This window comes from Neolamprologus brichardi, chromosome 7, assembly GCF_056152115.1.
Source record: "Neolamprologus brichardi isolate AB-2024 chromosome 7, ASM5615211v1, whole genome shotgun sequence".
Taxonomy (NCBI): domain Eukaryota; kingdom Metazoa; phylum Chordata; class Actinopteri; order Cichliformes; family Cichlidae; genus Neolamprologus; species Neolamprologus brichardi.
This window is the reverse complement of record NC_142110.1, coordinates 2,518,500-2,540,205: the sequence shown is the minus strand read 5'-3', so window position 1 is coordinate 2,540,205 and position 21,706 is coordinate 2,518,500. Positions and strand designations below refer to the sequence as shown.

The following is a 21,706-nucleotide window of genomic DNA, read 5'->3' as shown; positions in this document are numbered from 1 at the left end:
TTGACCAAAAGGCATAACACAAATAATTAAAGTAAAATGTGTCCAGGTAAAAATAAAGATAATTAAAAGCTAGAATTACCGTCTCATCTTATAATTTGAATCATTAGCGTCGCTCGTCGGGCTGCTGGACCAATTATCTTATGTCATGGAGAGACATCGGTCATTTATTTACAATAATCGCTATTTCCCTTAGATCACAGGTAAGAATTTATTCAAATAACAGACCACGATCACCTAATGGGTCTTCACTCAAACTGTGCTCAAGCTCAGGGTTACGGTGTCATTTGTTTTAGAGGCAATAACCTGTGAATTTAGATTGATTGTGAGGTAGATGAGCATTCTGCTTCTATTAAATCTTCCATCACAAGGTAGCAACAGCATATAAGCAGGACACAGAGTGACAACATTACACTCGTTGGTTCCTCTGGGATATAGCTCTAATACACAGGTCACAAATTGCTTAGAGGTCTTAGCACTGCCCCCGAGGGCCAGACTGTAAAGGTAAAGGTACTGGTTGAAATGGCCTACAGGTAATGGTCCCATTACCATCCACAGTAGGAGCGTTATTAACGCTTGAAGAGTGTTAACCTGAGCTGAGAGCAAGACACAAGGTGTTAGAGTGAATGTGTAAGAGTGTGTGATAAAAATGGGGAATAAGGGACGGATCGTTATGTATGTGTTATATAATAGCTTAGTCTGTCAAGTAGTTCTGTTCTCACATTCATGACAATAAAGAAAATTTAACTAGGAGAGAAAAAGAGTAGAGGAAAGCCCAGCACTGTATTTGTCTGCATACACTACTGTCAGTGAGAGAGACTCACGGCCAGCGTCAGCGTTCCCTTTGCTGTCACAGAGTGACATTGTGAAGGTTGGAGGCTTTGGTGCAGAGCTAGCAAAGGAGAATGGGACAGGAAGCAAAAGTGATAAACTTTAATGAGACGAAAGAAAAAAACAGACACACTCCAGGCAGCTGAGCAATCACACACACACACGTTGTTTACATAAACAAATAGCAACTCCAGCACCGGTTGCAGCATCCACCTGAGTAATGAAGGCTTTTAAAAAGCCGAGTGGTTGGCACCATCAGATCTAAACCTGAGAACATTACATAGTCAGTGTTTACTAAACAGCAAGAAACCAGTTTATTCTTAGACATCAACAGCACATAAAACTGATGATTATGCAATTTCTACTTATTTGAAAGATGCAAAATAGTAAATTCATTAAATATTTAAGACTGCTTTCATACCTGTGTAGGAACGACAGTCGTGGCCACTTATTAGTTTGAAGCTGTTGGCATTTGTCTGTTGCTGAAGGGAGCTTGAAGCTACTGAGAACAGACGCTCACTGAGGCCATAATTCAAGTGACATCTAGAGTATCACCTGCTTGGCTGTCAGCACATCCAAAGCTATATGCCTGTCTACATTAGGAGTCCCCTCTCTCTGACATTATATAGATCCAAGAATGAAAAATGGCTCTCATAGGTTTGGCAGTGCTGATGGACACATAAACAGATAGGGCTGCCACAAACGATTAATTTGATAGTCGACTAGTCACCGATTATTTTTGCCATTAGTCGACTAATCAGATCATCATCCATTGGTCGTAAAACGTACAGCTTATTGCACCAGCAGCATCTGCTCTTATTTAACTATCATTAGCTTACAGCTTTAAGTGTTTAAGGTATGTGCTAACTAAAAATGAAGACAAGATGATAGCTTAATAAATTTTAATGAAATTTGCAGATTGTTTCGGTCAAGTTTAATAAACTCCTTGCTATCTAAAATATAACAGGACACCGGAGTAAATTCTCGAGCATCTCACACTTCTGATAATCAGCTGTCTGCTTGACGTTTATTCAGCTGTGTAAAAACTATAACTTTAATCTCAGCCAAACCGATTTACTCAGGAACAAATAAAATACTAAAAAAAAAGCCAAACAATAAAATTTTTAAGTTATCTAAGTGACTTATATATGTTTAACCTGAGTAGCGAAAGACGGCGGTGGGTTTGAAAACGATTAGCCGGGACTAGCGACTAGCTCGATAGCTAGCCCTGCCCCCGGCTAGCTATCGAGCTAGTGGGTAACAGACGTCTCCGAAAACGTCGGAGCGCTTTTGAAAATATGTGGTGTCTTGATAAACTGAGCAGATGTTTGAGGTTTACACAGCTACATTCTCACCTGAAAATATGTTAAACGTTTATTTTGTGACCCAGAAAGAATAATAAGAGTAATAGTAAAACTAACTAGCTGCCGCCATTGTTGATAACTGAGCTGGGCCGCGCTATGAATTCACAGCTTCTTCTTCTTCGGGGTTTAACGGCAGCTGGCATCCTTGTACATGCAGTGCTGCCATCTTCTGTTTCAGTCCGTTATTACACTCTTAAATCCTACTACTTATTCCTGTGTCTTTTGGGATCTTACAAAGCTTAAAACAACGCGTGACCAAAGTGCTGAACAATAGAAACATAATAGATACCATAAGAATAATAAATACGATAAAATAATAAACATAGCAAAAACAATAAAATAAAAGTCAGTCAACCACTGAGTCAAAAGCCAGTGAATAAAAATGCGTTTTCAATCTGGATTTAAAAACCAGCACTGATGTTGATTGCCTAATGTGAAGAGGAAGATTATTCCAAAGCTTAGGAGCCACGATAGAGAACGCTCAGTCTCCTCTCAGTTTCAGCCGTGATTTGGGGACTGAGAGCAACAGCTGCTCAGCTGACCGGAGCGAATGAGTGGGGACATAGGGCTTCAGCAAATCAGACAGATACGCAGGTGCCAGACCATTTAAAGATTTAAAAACCAATAAAAGAACTTTAAAATGAATCCTTAATCCTGGCAGCCCTCATCTATAAACAGATGAGGACTGCCATCTGGATTATGATGTTTGCAGAGGACACTGTGATCTGTACTGAGAGTAGGGAGCAGGTGGAAGAGAGCCTGGAGAGGTAGAGGTATGCTCTGGAGAAAATAGGAATGAAAGGACAGAATACATGTGCAAGGAGTAGAGGTGGTGAAGGTAGATGAGTTTAAACACTTAAGGGTCAACTTGACATTACAAAGCAATAGGCAGCAGTCAAGAGACATGAAGACACGGATGCAGGTAGGGTGGAGTGGGTGTCAGAGGTGATTTGTGATAGAAGGACAGCAGCAAGAGTGAAAGGGGAGGATGACAAGATGCTAGTGAGACCTGCTGTGAGGTATGGTTTGGGAGACGGTGGAACTGACAAAAAGACAGAGCACGGAGCAGTTACAGAGTTCTGATACTCAGACAGTCACCAGCCTGATTACTCTTTCAGAGTGACAGCTCAGGCTGAGCAATTTGGAGACAAAGAGAGGTGAGATGAGATGGCTGGGACAGGTGCAGAGGAGGGACGGTGTATATGATGGGCGAAGGATGCTGAAGATGGAGCTGCCAGGCAGAAGAAGACAAGACTCATGGATGTATTGAAGGAGGACGTGCAGAGGGTTGGTGTGACAGTAGCTGTCACTAAGGATAGGATGAGATGGAGGCAAATGACTCAATGTCACAACCCTTAAAGGGACCGGCCGAAAGGAGGAGGAGGAAGAAAAGGAGAAGACGACGAAAGTAATTTTGATTTTTGAATCCCAGAGAAAAACAACAATTTACGCATTAAATTCAAGGTGCAGACCAGAGTCTCTTGGGGGACGCCATGAAGTACAACATGGATTTCTTTTTAATCATCAATTCCTCTCACGTTTCTCCTCTTTTTAATAAGTGTCTCTAACCTGTGCTTTCAGTTCATCCTCATTGATTTGGAGCTTCCACCTCGTCTCTTGATACCTGACACTAATTAGATTTTGCTAATGACATTAACCCTTTGGATTAATACTTTTTCAAACCTACACTTAATTTTCCTTGCCAATCACGTCAGGCTTATCCAGTCTTTTGCTTTTTTGTTGGATTTTTTCATCACTGAACTGTCACCTCTTTAATTTTCCTAGTATTAGTAGCAGAATGAGTGTGCACACATATGCACAAATGAAAAAATGTTGCCTGGAAACATATTAAACAAACTGTCAAATATACTCGATGCTTCTTTCACATCCTTTACTTGACTTTTGCATGCATCTCCTGGAAAGTCATTATTTGGGTGAACTGGAAAAGGTGCAGAGTCCTTCATGAAACAGATCCATACACTCAGCATCACACCTCTGTAATAGGGCTCAGGGGAATGTGAGTGCACAAAAACAAGCTACTGTTACACCTGGGATAGCATTAGAGCAAGTGCTGATTGTGTGCCACACTGTCGTGTGGAAAACAGTGTTTAATATCTAGAAATTGGAAAATCCTCACGTATGCATCGCGAGGGATCATCTGTGCCGTTTCCAACCGTCAGCAACATTTGTGCCATAAAGCCAATATCTATACTGAAATTATGAAATATTCCTGTTGAAAATGCATAATCTTCTGGAATGAGTCATCCAATACTGTGCAGTATTACTCTATGATTAGCTCATACCTCCTACACAAACACAGCTGACTTCCTTTTTTATTTTTGGGGACTTTCACGTATCTGAGTTTAAGGATTTGATGTTCCCAACTTCAAAGACCTTTTGTGTTGCCAATCTTTGTGTGATGTTCAGGTTCAAGCCTGGATCCTGAGGACAGGTGAAATGGTAAATAACTGCGAGAGAACAGTAAACCATAAAACAGCAACTTGAAGATAAAAATTCAATCAGAGATGCAGGTGGTGTGACACAGTATGTGCAGGTAGTTACAGAAAGCATGGATGGCAATTTGAAGAGGAAGTGGGGACATACTGAAGATATAAAGATATACAGTACACACCGGTCACTCTGCTGCTCAGTGCAGACAAAGCAAACGTCTCTAATAGGAAATCATTGACAGTATATCACGGGTCCCCTCTCACCTCAAAACACACTAAAAATAGCTCCATAATTCTTCATGTTGGAGTCATATCTTGCAAAATATAATGCAAATATTTACACAGCAAAACCAATCAGTTCATGATATTTGAAATATTAATTCATTTTTATAGTAAATGCACATGGATCAAAATGTAAGTTATAAGTCTACTGCTATAGCTAACAATCTGCACACACAACCCCGTTCAGCTATCTTAGTGAAGACCTTCATTGACATAATGCTTTCCCTAGCCCCTTACCCTAACCAGGCCTTCCCAAAGTGTGGGGCCCGCTCCCTAGGGGGGGCGCAGAGCCATTGCAGGGGGGGTACGAGGTATGAAAAGGGGAAAAAAAAACAAAATGCTTGGACACTGCTAGCACGGGGCGCCACAGAAACTCAAAGCAGGAGATGAAGCGTCGCTGAATATGTTTCCAAATCAACTTCATTCTGAGCCAAAGACTAGAAAATATGATGAAGCAAATCTTCCTTTGGCTTCATCTGCACAAGTGCTGAGGTAGGTCTCCCTGCAGGATTGATTTTCCCTTCATCAGGAGCAGCGCTGGGCTGTTTAAATCACGGACAAACAGGATCCCACATTCTTGATTTTTAGTTCACAAACACTTGTTGTAATGACTAACTACTCCTGACATGTTGGAGATGTTTGCTCTGTATACAGTAAAGTTACAGGATACAAATAACATCAGGCTGATCCTGCCACAATTTGTTCCCCCTGTTCAAATCACAAACAGGATCCCACAGTTGTTTATGTGTTTAAACCTATTTTGCACAGAGAGGCATTTTTTGAAAAATGTATTGACATCAATGTTTAATATTATTACACAGGAAAAAAACAACTACGTGTAAAATAATCACAGCGTGACGCCTCTGCCTTTGTAAATGGAGGGACAGTAACTGCGTGTAAAACCTGCAGACAGTCAGATTAACAGTATTTTGTCTCTATCTGCAATTCATCTCATGTAAACAATAACGTGGCCACAGCGTGACGTGAAAAAGGCGCATACCTTTGACGTTGCGTGACGAACTCTGTATTCCTCGTCCACACGTAAACGCAAAAAATGAGTTTTTAAAAATCTCAGTTTTCAGTGATTCGAAACGCCGTTTACGTGGACGAAACAGCTGCGTGTTCAAAAATACCCGTGTAGGTGTGGACGTAGCGTAAAAGAGTTAGTAGTTTATTTTATTACTACCTGTAATTTATTGCAGATTACTTGTATTTGTTTAATTGTTTACTAAATGTTTGAGGTGTGAAATAAACCACAATGGAGCAAAAGATGGGTGTTTGTGGTTGGAGGATGTGTTTGAGCGTGCGTGTTTGAGCGTGCGTGTGTGTGCGCACGGCGGGGATGGGGGGGACATTTTTCTTGTAAAACAAAGGGGGGCCTAGCAAAAAAAGTTTGGGAACCACTGCCCTAACCATTAAAAATGAATGCCTAACCCTAAACCTAACCATAACCTAATTGTAACCCTGACACTAAAACCACATTTTGAGCCTCAAAAATGTCTTTAAATGCCTTCAAATTTCTGAGGACCGGGTTGTGTGACCTCACAAGTGACTGTTGGTTCTCACAAGTATAGTAGAATGCAGATTTCAGTCCTCACAAAGACAGCTAGACAGGAACACACGTACACACGTTATATATACACACACACATTATGTATCCATTGTGCATTTTTACAAAAAGGAATCTCGACTAAAGGAAAAACCCCGCGCCGACGAGAGTTGCTACTTCCAGCTGACGTCACTGTAATTTCCTAATTTTAGCTCTTCTTTCTTCACCACGCTCCCCTGGTATGAATGTTAACCAACTTCAGTAACTTCCTGAAAACCTCATGAAAAGATGCCAGTTGTTTCCTAGAGATTAAAAGTATTTTTTATAAATGCATATTAATAAACACAGATTTTATACTGACGACAGACATAATAAGGAAATAATGATCATAATCAGCATGAGGTTCTGAGCCATTAGGAGTGTAATTGATCTCACAGTCATTTACCTGACAGGCTAATAAGCATGCTCACTGACCTTAACTCACTCTGACACAATCTTAACTGGGAAAGCATTCATAATGTAAGCTGAGGGTTTCGTTGCCTCCCGTTTCCACCTGCTGCTTTCTCTTCTCATTCAAGGTGACCTTGAAACCTTGAATTTTAAGTGGGGGTGACCCAAACCTAAGGGATCCCTTCTAAATGTCGCTTTTAAAAATAATTCTATACTATATCTTCTAAGGGATCTGTTCATTGGTGGTAATGTTAATTCTAATACTAATAACTGTCACTCATATTTTGGTGTTTCCTGTCTTTAAACAGACAGTCGATTTTGGCACGAGACTGATTTAGTTTTAGTCTTTTGGAGAAAACCTGCATTTGCTCTGGTCACATACTAAAAGCATCTAGGCTAGCTTTCTCTGTGACATTTTAGATATCTGACAGAAACTAATGCTAAAGCTGAATCCACTTTACTTGCAATATACTTTCAATATTAGAGCAACATTAGATTTTTAAATTCTTCATTGTTAGGGATGTGAAATGATAGAATTTAGAGATTCCAGTTCCATTATCGATATTGCTTATTCAATTCAATTCAATTCAATTCAATTTTATTTATATAGCGCCAAATCACAACAACAGTCGCCTCAAGGCGCTTCATAGATACAGAGAAAAACCCAACAATCATATGACCCCCTATGAGCAGCACTTTGGCGACAGTGAGAAGGAAAAACTCCCTTTTAACAGGAAGAAACCTCCGGCAGAACCAGGCTCAGGGAGGGGCGGGGCCATCTGCTGTGATTGGTTGGAGTGAGAGAAGGAAGAGAGGATAAAGACAATCAATCTGATTGGTTCTCACTGGCTCCACTTTGAGAGTCACCACCATCGCTAGGCAACATATCAAATACAGAAAGTAATTCATCACAAATCTCATTTCATTACTTTCCCATTTCTCCATAAAACGACTTGAACACATTGTCTCAAAATTACCATTTAAAAATATAAACCTTCAAGCTACAGATGCACACAACACAAATCCCTAATGACACACATACGATCTTTCTCTTAGTATTGGGGTATGAAGACAAAGCTGACACCAGAAAGCAAAGATAAAAACCAGCACAGCGAGAGTTTGATGTGATCATCACGGTGACTCTAGAAGCAGAGCCTGGAGCCTGTTCAGGGTCTGGCTGCTGAGCTGGGATCAGCAGACACTAAGTCTTGGCTAGCTTAGCATTAGCATGCAGGGCTCGCAAAATTTCAAAATCCCTGGTAGCCCTTCGGGCAGGGACTCTTCAGTTTTTGGTAGCCCAAAACAAATTTAAGTAGCCCAAATAAAAAAGAGAGCAATTTTTTTGATTGATGTTTTGTTTCCGTTACAATATTATACATTAAAGTATAATATTGTAACGGAAACATTAATCCAAAAATTGTTGAAACACAAATTACAACATTGTATAAAAATTACAATCATCAACTCAAATACTTGGTTCTAATTGAACAGAAATTTCTATGAACTTGTAAGAACTGTGAACATAAATCAGTCTGTGTCAGATCCTGAATCTGAAATTTCCACTGAAGTCACGGTAAGAGGCAAGTGGAACCAAGATCGAGGACATTTGCTTTTTGAAGTTTGCAAAGACTGCTACATTGTGCCAGTGGTAGTTCACTCTTTGCAACATAGTAGCTGTTCTAAACAGATTTTCAGGTTTATTTTTAGTTTGTTATTTGCAATTGGTGTTTGTTCTGGGAAAGATATTGCAGACTGAGCAATAATGCATTTCTTGCATTTCTCATGGGTTCTAATGGGGGCCTTTCTTAAAATGACTGGTCCCAGTAACAAAGGCGCTTGTCGACTCAGAAATCGAGGGAAAACCAACAACACACCCAGAACATTATGTTATTTACACGGGTGCACATAAGTGGTCCGCAGGTGCGCATTCGCTGTCAAAATAAAAGACGCTGTGCGTTCATCATTTGTTTGAAGCCAGCTCACCTCCTGCAACCACTTTTCCGAGAATACGCGCTTCTTTTGTGGTTCGGACTCCTTCTGACATTTCTTTGGAGGTGGAGGAACACCAAAGTAATTGCTTAAAGGAGCTTCTTCGACATCTTTAAGAGTTCTAAACAAATGTCTGTCCTCCTCCTGAAAATCTTATGTATGCAAACACGCGTTGCAACTTCTTATCTTTTTTATTTTGACAGCGAATGCGCACCTGCGGACCACTTGGTAGCCCTGGTTATTTAGCTCGTCATATTGCAGCCACAGAAATTCTTTTGTCCATGAAACCATAAAGCTGCACTTTCTTTTTGCCTTATAGTCTGATTTGTCATAACTTTTCCGTTTTGTGGTAAGCTTTTCTTTGGCTGTCACTTCTTCACCCTGACCTGTCTTATTTGGCTCAGCAGAACTAAAATATATATCCTGCTGCTTTTACACACGCACTCACATAACGCTCAGCGATTCTCTGCGATCAACCTCTCACATGTTTAAGCTGCGGGAGATTTCACTTGTCATGTTTGCATAGTAAGCTAACGATTGATAAGATGATGTCAGAGGAATTGGTGCGCAAATTATCATCACTCACCAATCAGTGCTGTCGCTCTCTATACACAGTTTGCGCGATTGCAAAGTGAAAGCAAAAAACAAGCGCAAATTCAAACGCGATTTCAATATGTCACATTGACAGTGGCTCACCGATGCCAATGACATAATTACCCAGCTACATTTCCGAAAGAATGCAAAAGCATTGACATATATTTTTCCTTCCTACGATAGGCCGACGGGCAGGGCAGAGATAGATTTTGGTAGCCCGACTGGAAAAATCACTAGCCCTGGAACGTCGGGCTAGCAATTTTGCGAGCCCTGGCATGTTGTGTTAGCAGCATAACCCAGTTGTTTCTATCCTTGATGCGACTTCGTGCTCTCGTCCTTTCGTGCACACAAAAATGCTCTGATGGGAGTAAAAAGTTCTGCAGATGATCTACTAACAATATGCTAATTTACAAAGACTCAAACAGTCCATTTAAATAATGCCAGCATTCTACCGAGAGCACCACAAATTAGCAAGTTGAAGAGGGTGCAAGTAGCCCACTATCCAAAATAATACCGTGTAAGTGCTGGTACTGTGGAAAGCATGGTAACTCAGATCAATGAGAGGCAGCTGAATGACAATAAGTTTTTGATAATCTTCTAGATTGTGGCAACAGTTCCTGTACAAGCAGACACATTCTGCTATACATCTCGTATCAGGACTCTCCTTCTGCCTCAGCTCAGACAGTCGGTTTAGTTAAGATCTGCTCTGTTTTCATCCAAATACTAGTGTTCTTGAAGACTGGAAATATGTCGTGCACGGCTCTAAAAATGCAGGGTGAAGAGCTACAACGCACAGCCAGAGCTTGGGCACGATCCTCACACCTTTGAGCGATCCACCAGTGCTGATTACACACTTGTTTTTAAAAGCCTCTCATTACAAGTAAATTTACACTCCTAAGCAGCAACTATCACAACCAAGTGGGACACAAAGTAACACATGCTTCTTCTTTTTACCCTGAATTCAGGACAATTTTCACAAAATAAAGCACATTTGCATGACCTGATCTGAAACTCTTACAAAAGCAAACACGCTAAGTCCAACTACAAACAATACATCACAAACATGATGCTGACATTAACCTTTTAATGCCATGAGATAGTTTTGTGCTGACACATACTGTTAGTAAGCAGTTCACAGTCCTAAGACTAAAAAATATAAATTTTTACATTTGTAGGTTTTCAATTTTTCTGTTTGGCTTTGAATTGTTAAATAAAATAAAATAAAACAATTTTCTTATAATTATTGTCTTAAAAGAATTCAAACATTTAAAAAATGATTTCATTAGTGAAATTAAGATGCATGTGACTCTCCATTTTCTTTTCACGGAGACTTCAGTAGCTATAAATGACCTTATTAGCATAATGTGTTCATGAGAATATAAATCACTGCTGAGACTCCCTGACAGGAGTGAAGTCAGTAGACTGTGCCTCTGTATGCCAGTGAGCAGAGCTCTGTTCGACCTTGGAGCACACTGTACCTCATGCCTTTTGTGGAGCGATTATGGAAGTTCTGCAGCAGCTGCGGGACGCCCAGCATGGCCTCGAACATCACTGCCAGCGAACCCAAAGTCTCCACAAACATCACAGAGTCCAGCAGCAGCAGGGTGATGACTGCACACACGACGGTGAAGCCGAAGCAGAAGAGGAGGTAGTCCTCAAAGGCGCTCCACTTCCAGAAGTAATGCAAGTTCAGGTCTATAATCGGGAGATACAAACGCAGACAAACATTTACTGGTAATTAGGGCTGCCACAAACGATTATTTTGATAGTCGACTAGTCACCGATTATTTTTGCGATTAGTCGACTAATCAGATCATCATCCATTGGACGTAAAACGTACAGCTTATTGCACCAGCAGCATCTGCTCTTATATAACTATCATTAGTTTACAGCTTTAAGTGTTTAAGGTATGTGCTAACTAAAAATAAAGACAAGATGATAGTTTATTAAATTTTAATGACATTTGCAGATTGTTTCAATGGAGTTTAATAAACTCCTTGCTATCTAAAATATAACAGGACACCAGAGTATATTTCTGATAATCAGCTGTCTGCTTGACGTTTATTCAGCTGTGTAAAAACTATAACTTTAATCTCAGCCAAACCGATTTACTCAGGAACCAATAAAATACTACAAAAAGCCAAACAATAACATTTTTAAGTTATCTAAGTGACTTATATATCATGTTTAACCTGAGTAGCGAAAGACGGCGGTGGGTTTGAAAACGATTAGCGGGAGTCCGGTGTTCTCACGGCTCTAGTGAGCCTAGCCCCCGGCTAGCTATCGAGCTAGTGGGTAACAGACGTCTCCAAAAACGTCGGAGCGCTTTTGAAAATATGTGGTGTCTTGATAAACTGAGCAGATATTTGAGGTTTACACAGCTACATTCTCGCCTGAAAATATGTTAAACGTTTATTTTGTGACCCAGAAAGAATAATAAGAGTAATATTAAAACTAACTAGCTGCCGCCATTGTTAACAACTGAGCTGGGCTGCGCTATGAATTCTGGGACACAGCTTCTTCTACTTCGGGGTTTAACGGCAGCTGGCATCCTTGTACATGCAGTGCTGCCATCTTCTGTTTCAGTCCGTTATTACACTCTTAAATCCTACTACTTATTCCTGCGTCTTTTGGGATCTTACAAAGCTTCAAACGACGCGTCGACTATTAAATCAGTCGTGGACAAGTTTGATAGTCGACTAATCGTGACGAGTCGACTAATCGTGGCAGCCCTACTGGTAATCGACGGTTTTTGGACTCTAGTCAAAAATGAAAGAAACGGTTGACGAGAGGAGAACAGAGAAAATGAAAGATTCTGAAAAAGAGAAACAGAAAGCAGAGATGATGAAACAGAGATATATGTAAGCGTGTGTGTGGCTGCTGAAGGGTAACGACACGCTTACGCTATGTGAGGATGGGAAAAGAAGAGTGATTGAGACAAAAAAGAAGGACAAATGAGGACATTTCATTACAGGATGCATAGATTTCTGCAAAGATGGCACTAAAACCAACACTGAGCACATGCATACGTGAATGGAACAAAGAAAAACGAGATTATCAAAAGCTTTAACATTTCTATTACTTTGTAATAAATTGGCCTTTAGCAAGGCTGAGCTATACATTTAAGTTTATTACCTTTAAACCTTTTCATTGACACAAGCATATTTATCATGTGTGCCGTTACAATTCAGAGGAAAATTAAAAGACCACAGCTTTTGTTAGCTTGCAGAAACATTAAAGAAAAAGTGAGTCAGTGTGACTGTGAAGTAAAACTGAACACGAGAACAGCCACACTGTGGTCTATCAGCGACTCCTCCACGTGCTTCAGAAGGAAATCTTATGAGCGGGAACATTAGGCTCACTACAGCTGAATTCCCATCAACCCTCAGTATTGTACCAGTGGACCATTATATGAGATGATGGACAATCTCTCACTGTGTATGTATGACCGTGGAAAACCGGCTGACATCAGCTAGAGGGGCTTGATGACTAAATAAGAGCGCATTAGCAAAAATAGGGGCGTGTAGGTGTGTAGATGTAGGTGATTTTAAGCTGACAAACTGAAGTTTCTGTGTCAGCTGATGTTTTTTACTTGTACGGTTTGAATGATGCTTCTGTGCTCTATCCTGGTGTCTACTGTGATCTACTCAATGAACAAAAAACAATCATTAAGAAGACATCAGACACACAGATGTCTTCAAATTGCATTTTGGTTCAACCAAGATGGTAAAATACAGATGCGGCATTCAAAATGACACAAAAGAAAAAGAAGAATTATTTCATTCCAAATTAATCAATTCATCTTTTAAGAATGAATTAATCCAGACTAAGACTTAAGGTGGAATTAATCATTTAGTTTGCTGTCAGCTAAACTAAAAATAAATCATTTCAATTCAGTTTCGTTTGTATAAGCAAACATCCCAACATTCACACTCCGACCCCAGACTATCAAATCAAATGAGAGAAAACAGTGGAAGAAATCTGAGGAAGATCAAGACATCAGTCCTGATTCCAGTTAAAATAATCGAAGTGTAACAATTAGAGACAGCAATGCTGTAAGAAAAGAAATGATCGCAGACTCACAACATTCATTAGAAACTTATTAAAGGTGTACAAGCCTACATGCAGTTTAATTTGAAATGTATGCTTTTATTTTGATAGTGCAGAAAAAACAGGAAGTTGGGCGAGAGGCAAGTGGAGCCACATGGTTTTTTGACTAATGTAGATTTCCTTCGAATGGAGCCTTAGCTTGACGCTCCCCTTAGTCCCTCTTTCCATATCCAAAAAACAAAAAACAAAACAACAGTCCTTGATAGTTTCTCAATATTTACTTCAAAAGTCCAAACAGGTACACAGCAACAGAATTCCATCCATCCATCCATCCATTCGCTTCCGCTTATCCTTTTCAGGGTCGCGGGGGGCGCTGGAGCCTATCCCAGCTGTCATAGGGCGAGAGGCGGGGTACACCCTGGACAGGTCGCCAGTCTGTCACAGGGCCAACACACAGGGACAGACAACCATTTACACTCACATTCATTCGCACATTCACACCTAGTGACAATTTGGATTATCCAATTAACCTATCCCCACAAGCTGCATGTCTTTGGACGGTGGGAGGAAGCCGGAGTACCCGGAGAGAACCCACGCAAACACGGGGAGAACATGCAAACTCCACACAGAAAGACCCCGGCCTGATGTCGGAATTGAACTCAGGACCTTCTTGCTGTGCGGCAACAGTGCTAACCACCGTGCCACCGTGCTGCTAGTACACAGCAACAGAATTCCAAATTATGAAATTTATAAAGCTCAATTCAAAATGGATGAAGAGAGATTGCAGGTCAAAAAACCATGTGGCTCCACTCTCCTCTCACCCAACTTCCTGTTTTTTCTGCACTATCAAAATAAAAGCATACATTTCAAATTAAACTGCATGTAGGCTTCTACAAAAGGTATTAAACTGCATTTTCTTTACTTGTGTCAGATGAATAGATCAGACATGCTGAGAGACAAACTTATTGTTACGATTCAAACACAGCAATGTTTCTGTTACTACGATAAGCTGATATTTGTACTCTTACTGTGTCCTTCATCAGACAGCACAAGTGGAGTCAAATGTATATACATGTAGAAAAGTTATATGATAACTTTCTTCTGAAATATTAAACAACACAAGTCTATTAGTGGCTTTTATTTCTTCATAGTTTATTAAAAATCTCATGCTGACGTGTTTCCATCTCACATTCAGTGGAAACACTTCACACTGCGGTGGCTCGTTTCAGACGAGCTGAGCTGTTTTGTGTTTTGTGGGTTTTTGGCTGGACCATCACTACCTTCCTCACCAAGTTTCACACATGCCACATCTGAATGTCCTCATTCCCAAAATGAAATCCAGTGCACACTGCAGATGCATGAGTGGTCAGAATGAGACTTCCAGGAACTGAGCTAATGAGAACCAAAATGCTGGAAGTTGGATTTTTATGTGTGGAATCTTTCTAACCTTTCCTTACACACATGCGACAGGACAAATATCGCCTCTCTGGACAGACTTGTGTCGTCCATCACAAACTATGAGATGAGCAGAAATGAGAAAGCTTTTAACAAAGCAGATCGTTATAATTAACACCATTAAATCTGTCAATAACATCTTTAAGAACGCCAGCGGGCTTATTTCCCTGTTAGCTTTAACTAAGCTGAAACCCCCGACGTAAGACTAAAATATCCCTTTCCTCCGTGATTGGACCGTGAAAGAAATAAATCAAGTTGAGAGTGAAGAAGTAAACAGTCCATCCGCTCCTAAAGAAGACTAATCTAATATAACAATATAATAATATAATAATAGCACATGTGGATTTTGGACCTTATTGTTGTGTCCGATTTTCATCTGAAGGACTTCTCTAAACCGGCTGAATATCCTCAATGTGCTCAGCTCTCACAAAACTCTGTCAACCTGAAAATAAACCAGGAAGTGCAACTCGATAAAGTTTGGCATCATGCTGAAAACCACGTGTAAGAAATAAATTAGACCTGCAGGTTAGAGGTGGGAATCACCATACATCCCACGATACGATATTATCACAATACTTAACGCACGATACAATATTATTAAAATATCACGATGCTACATAGTATCCATTTTTCCCCCCACCCCTACTGCAGGTCAAATCTGCTGTCACAGACTTCAGGTTAAGGTTGACGTAAACTGTTCCTGTCTTTAATCACCTTGAGAAGGTGACTCAGATTTCCCAAAGTGAACTCTCTGCAATCCGGTACGGGCTAGAAAAAGCTGGAGTGACTGACGCTTGGAACAGTCACTCCAGCTTCCCCCTCATCCTTTTACTTTCAGATTAGTCCCAGCTTCAAGCTTATCTTTTGTTTACAATATTAAAGACCCCTGTTGACGGGCAAATAGCATCTTAATTGTTTTAACTGAGTTAATTTGTTGTTTTAATTACTTCTTAATAGCTTAATTTCTTTGGACTGTTGTCTGATTTTGTGCAGCCCCTCAGACAGCATTTGCTGTGTTTCATGCTCCGCACGAATAAACAGACCTGACTTGAGCTACTGCAGCCACCGGCGCTTGGCAGAGGGAGGGAAGTGCCAGGAGAGGTTGGCCTTTATCACAAAATTAAGAGCTGCTTCATTTCCTTAAGAATGAGGACAAGGTGGTGAGGTATCGAGATGCTGCACCAATGAGAGTAGATTTTCATACATTAAGCAACACGCCGACTTCCCCTTCTTTATCCCTGCACCCCCCTCTCTCTTTTGTAAAGCCTTTAAAAAGTACAACCAAGAGAGAAGACGACATCTGACCACTTCACCTTTTCCCTCACGATATTGGAATCCTTTCGTCGGGAAGGGCAAGTGACCGCCTTTCTCAAAGAGCTCCCTCCTTGTCTGGTGTGTCTGAAGACCAGAGGCAAACTTCAAAGACCCCAGAGACTCCGAAGTGCCAGGAGGTGAGGAGGCACTCTTCCTTGACACAGAGTCTTTGTTTACACGAAGGTCAGTGGAGATGAAACAATTTAATGAGTAAAAGCTGTCGATACCTGCGCGTGCTCAGTGGGAGGAGCTACAGCGTACAACTCCAGACATTATTTCAATGGCTGTTTGATGCAGGCTGCACAGAGGCTGGAAAAGGTGATTAGAGATGGAAGCAAATATAGAGAACTGGAGAAGGTGCCTGAGTCAAAGAGTAGTCCTGAGATAGACAGCAGAGAAGCTAAACTAATTTCCCATCAGGCTTAGCAGACAGAGAGAGCAGCGTGGAACAGAGAGCAGAGACGAGATGGGAATTGACGCTGACAGCTAGAGAGCTTTGAGATGTGCCGACTCAGCACTGTCAGTCTGTGTGTACGACGACTTAGCTCTGTGGCGTCTGCTCTGTGTATTTTAAGATGTGTGAAAGTTGCTGTTCGACATCTCTTGTAGGCTGTCTTGTTCGCTGCTCGGCTCGCTGGCCTAATCTGCGGATGGATGGGACTGTTGTGGGACGTGTTGGATGGAGTGGACTTTTGAGATCGCTGTAATCAGTAAAGACGGTTTAGATAACGAGCAACTAACTTCCTCACCGTATTCTAATCTAATCCAGGAGCTGAGGTCGGCGGCCGTGTCAGAATCTGTGAACTGAGCCGCAGTTTGGTTTTGCCTCCTCAACACAGCTCCACAGATGGTAAATGGCCTGTATTTATAAAGCGCTTTACACATCCAGTCATCCACACATTCACACACTGGTGATGGCAGCTACATTGTAGCCACAGCCACCCTGGGGCGCACTGACAGAGGCGAGGCTGCCGGACACTGGCGCCACCGGGCCCTCTGACCACCACCAGTAGGCAACGGGTGAAGTGTCTTGCCCAAGGACACAACGACCGAGACTGTCCAAGCCGGGGCTCGAACCGGCAACCTTCCATCCATCCATCTTCATCCGCTTTATCTGAGGCCGGGTGGCGGGGGCAGCAGCCTAAGCAGAGAAGCCCAGACCTCCCTCTCCCCAGCCACCTCCTCCAGCTTATCCGGGGGAACACCAAGGCGTTCCCAGGCCAGCCGAGAGATATAATCTCTCCAGCGTGTCCTGGGTCTGCCCCGGGGCCTCCTCCCGGTGGGACATGCCTGGAACACCTCACCCAGGAGGCGCCCAGGAGGCATCCTTGACAGATGCCCGAACCACCTCAGCTGGCTCCTTTCGATGTGGAGCAGCAGCGGCTCTACTCTGAGCCCCTCCCGGATGGCCGAACTTCTCACCCTATCTCTAAGGGAGAGGCCAGCCACCCTTCGGAGGAAGCTCATTTCCGCCGCTTGTATCCGCGATCTCGTTCTTTCGGTCACTACCCACAGCTCGTGGCCATAGGTGAGGGTAGGGACGTAGATCGACCGGTAAATTACACCTTCCGATTACACAGAATACCGACAGCATGAGGAACAGACACGCCTCCTTCATAGGTTTTAATGGGGACGCTGCAGGAGCTCTGCAATCATTTGGATGGGCAGAAAATCACTGAACCAGTCGAATGCTCTCTCTCTCCAACAGATGAAAAACCACATAAAGGGGGGTGGGATGGGGTGGGGGGGTCTTGTTTTCCCAGCTCGGTTCACTAACTGAACAGGAGAGAAGACAGACAGGAAAGGGTCCACTGCTCCGCCAGCTCTCTGAATAATGCAAATGTCCACTCATTAGGATATAGTGAGAATGTAAAACACACTGGGCCTCACACACTCACACACACTCACACACACACACACACACACACTCACACTCACACACACACACACACACACACACATAAATAAATAAATAAACTGCCTTCCCAGCAGATTACTGTCTTGAACTAGTTTAGATTTTGCTCGCGATGGACGAACACACAGCCTGTGGTCAAACTTTTACTATATTCCAGTCGAGTCACGCTGACTGAGATGAAGATCACAGATTATAAAATCTATTTAAAATTCATTTTCACTTGAGCACAGAACAATTCAGTCAAAAAAAAGCAATAAAAAGCAGAACATAAAAAGGAAGCAGCGATCACCATAATTCGACTCTAGATATTACCAGTAATGTTTCATATGGACCCTCTGTCCTTTTTTAACACACTTGAAACTCTTCTTAGTGAAGAACAATTCTGAGATGCAACAGTACAGAAGAGCCGACAACTGGACGCTCTGAAGTAGCTATGCATTACAAGAGTAATCTGTGGTAATAAAAGGGGCTATTTCTGTGAAATATGAGGTGATTTCCTGAAGAACGTTTCCATCGTGCTCAGTCGTTCAACACAGAAAACATTCGACCCTTTAGGATGGCTCCTATATTGACGTTTCCAGTTGCCAGGAAAGCTCCAAGTAAACATGTTTTTGTTCCGAGTATGTGGGACACGTAAAAAATATAATAAACAACGAAACAGCGCAAGTTGTGAAAATGCCATTAAGGTCGTTTTCAGCATGATTACTTAACAGACTGCTTCAGGCTGGTGCTTTAAAGGAAAAGAGGTTAAATCTCATCCTCGTACATCACCGAGGGAAACTCAGTGTCCACTGCAATTAATGCAGTCTTTTTCATTTCCATTAGCTTCTGTCTGTTAGCGCGATATCTTAACAATGTTTTGTTTTAATTTCAATTTGTTTCCTGTTGCTGCATCTTTTCAATTTACATTTTAATACGGTTTTCTATTTGTTGCTTCAGTGCCCAATTTACTGTAAGTATGTCCTCTATATTAATCTTTTATGTCCAGCACATTAATAAAATAATCCCACGGAGCACAGCGGTAAAGTCTCTCCTCCCCGCATGGCCACATCTGGCAAAGCTAAAAAGCCTGCGTGCATCTTTTTATAAATATCTACTCACAGAAAGAACGCAAATTTGCATAATGTTCTGTGTATCATCAAACTCATTCGTGCAAAAACATCCAAGTAATGCATTCAGCAGTCGATAGTTCTCAGTGGCTTGCCTGAATGCCCAAGGCTAAGGCATTGTGAGCCTTTTAACAGAGGCTTTATGAAGGAAAACGTTTTTAAAAAGGTGCCGTAAGCTGAAAGGCTGAAAGATAAGAGAGTCACCTGGGTTCACACTTTTGAATCTCTCCATTTCTCTGGGTTTAGAGCGTCATCACACTCTCACTTGAAACTGAGATTACTTGGCTGGAAAAGCAATCAGTCAAGGGAAAGCCATAAGGTGGCTAATGATAGCCAATCAAATCTATGGGCTGGAATATCAATGCCCCCAAGCTGTCATCAAATTGTGAACACTGGCATTAAGCAACTGGTTTCAGAAAACTGAATCTCTTCCCTCTTTCAGTTTTCTCTTCCTAAACCGAGTGGAACAAACTGCAGATTCTTCCTGAAATAAAGCAACATAAGAACAACAGCTGACTTACCACATGTGAGTCCGCGTCTCTACCTCTGTGTTAGGTGAGGGTGCTGCCTAGGGCTGGGCGATATGACCCAAAATTTATATCTCGATATTTTTTACCTGGACGGCGATATAAGATATATATCTCGATTTTTTTTTTTTAAAGCCATAAAGTAAGAACAAAAAGAGAGTTCTTAGTCAAAGCTGTGTCCCAGATGTCACACAGGCACTTTTATTAACATACAGCATAGATGTACATAAAATTTACTCAAAAATAAATTATCAGCATTTATTAAATAATAATGCTCCATAAATAAAAGAAAACTATGTTGTTTTTGTGCATAACAAAAAGCTCACAATTGTGCAGTCAAAATGTAAACTAAAAGATGCAGAGCATAATAACAAAGATTTCACAGCTGCTCTGTTCCCAACTTCTACTGTGTGACTGACAGCCTGGAGTTTGAAATCCTCTTCGTAACCACGTCTCTTAACAGGTGCCATTTATGGTCCTTATACACAGTAGGGTAATATTACGTTGAAGCACAGTACGTATCACTCCGCGAGGCTCCTCGGTAGCCGTAATGCTCTGACAATCCATCAACCGGTGCAGCACCGTAGCTTACCAAAGTCGTACTAAAACATTTTTTGACAGATTGCTGAGCGCTGTGTACCACATAAAATCAGTTCGCGGCCATCAAGCACAACCAGAATTCATACATAAGGCGCGCTGTCAACTTTTGAGAAAATGAAAGGATTTCAGGCTGTGCAGCGCCTCTGGGCTGCATGGCGTTAGCGTGGTTAGCTCGTTAGCGTGGTTAGCTAGCTAGCACGTTGACGGCGTCCAGCCCCACGCACGGGGCGATGCGCAGTAACTCGTTAACGGAGATTTGCCGTGTCCATCTTGTCGCTTCCTGCAGGTGAAGCGATGGGGGAGGAGGGGGAGTTGTGTTCAGTGAAGGAGGGGCGAGGCTGAGTAATGTTGCATAAAGACAAAAGTGGACGAAAGAGAGGCAAACTTGCGGCTCCACAAGTATAGTTATAACGTAACATAGACTATATCGATATAAAGGATATTGTCACATCTTATATCTCGTATAAAAATATATCGATATTTTTTTAAAAACTCGATATATCGCCCAGCTCTAGTGCTGCCTTAAGCATGCAGGATACAAAATATACCCACCAACAATCAGTGAACACCCCGCACTATGACGTGGTACATTCACAAATCAGACCTGGAAGGTTAAACAGCTCTTAACGTCTGATGGGATGTGTTGGACTTTTCAGTTTCCAAATCAACCACCAAACAGCTGTTCCTGTGTGCGCAAAAGATAATACAACAAGTTGTACTCCGGGGGGTGAAGGGTCAAAGGGCAAGACTTTTTCTTTGTACAACAGAGATTAGCAATGCTAATGTTAGCAGCCATCAAATGGCAAACAGCCGACGTTATATTTGGTGTCCTGGATGCAGCAGGAGCAGCTTCTGTCACCTTAACAGCAAACGCAGGAGGTACAACTGGAGACTTGTAGCTTTCACTAAAGCGATTAAAAATGAATAAACAGTGAATGCAATACACCACGACGTTACTATTACCATTTAAATGAGTTATTCTGCTTTACAGTGCTTTTGGCTGCTACAAGAGAAAGACAAACTCTGAAAAATACTTAAGAAAATAAGGAGCTAAAAGTCTTTTCTTTGTGGTTTTTAGCAAACAGTCATTTTTGCTGCAGTAGCGCTTTTTTGAAGGTGGGAGGCTTTGACCTTCCTGTGATCCATGACTGATTTTTCCACTAGTGATTGTTTTTACACCCCGTGTGTGTGTGTGTGTGTGTGTGTGTGTGTGTGTGTGTGTGTGTGTGT

At 41.7% G+C, this 21,706-nt stretch overlaps 1 protein-coding gene across 4 annotated transcripts in view; it reads right to left on the bottom strand.

The window, feature by feature from the left end:
* The window catches only part of si:dkey-246g23.2 (solute carrier family 66 member 2), a 73,803-nt gene that overhangs the window by 21,882 nt on the left and 30,215 nt on the right, over window positions 1-21,706 (bottom strand). For all 4 annotated transcript variants that reach the window (XM_035909945.2, XM_006795780.3, XM_006795779.3 and 1 more), the window contains exon 4: window positions 10,985-11,201. In XM_035909945.2, coding sequence (XP_035765838.2) covers window positions 10,985-11,201 — 217 coding nt within the window. The remainder of the gene's footprint in view (window positions 1-10,984; window positions 11,202-21,706) is intronic.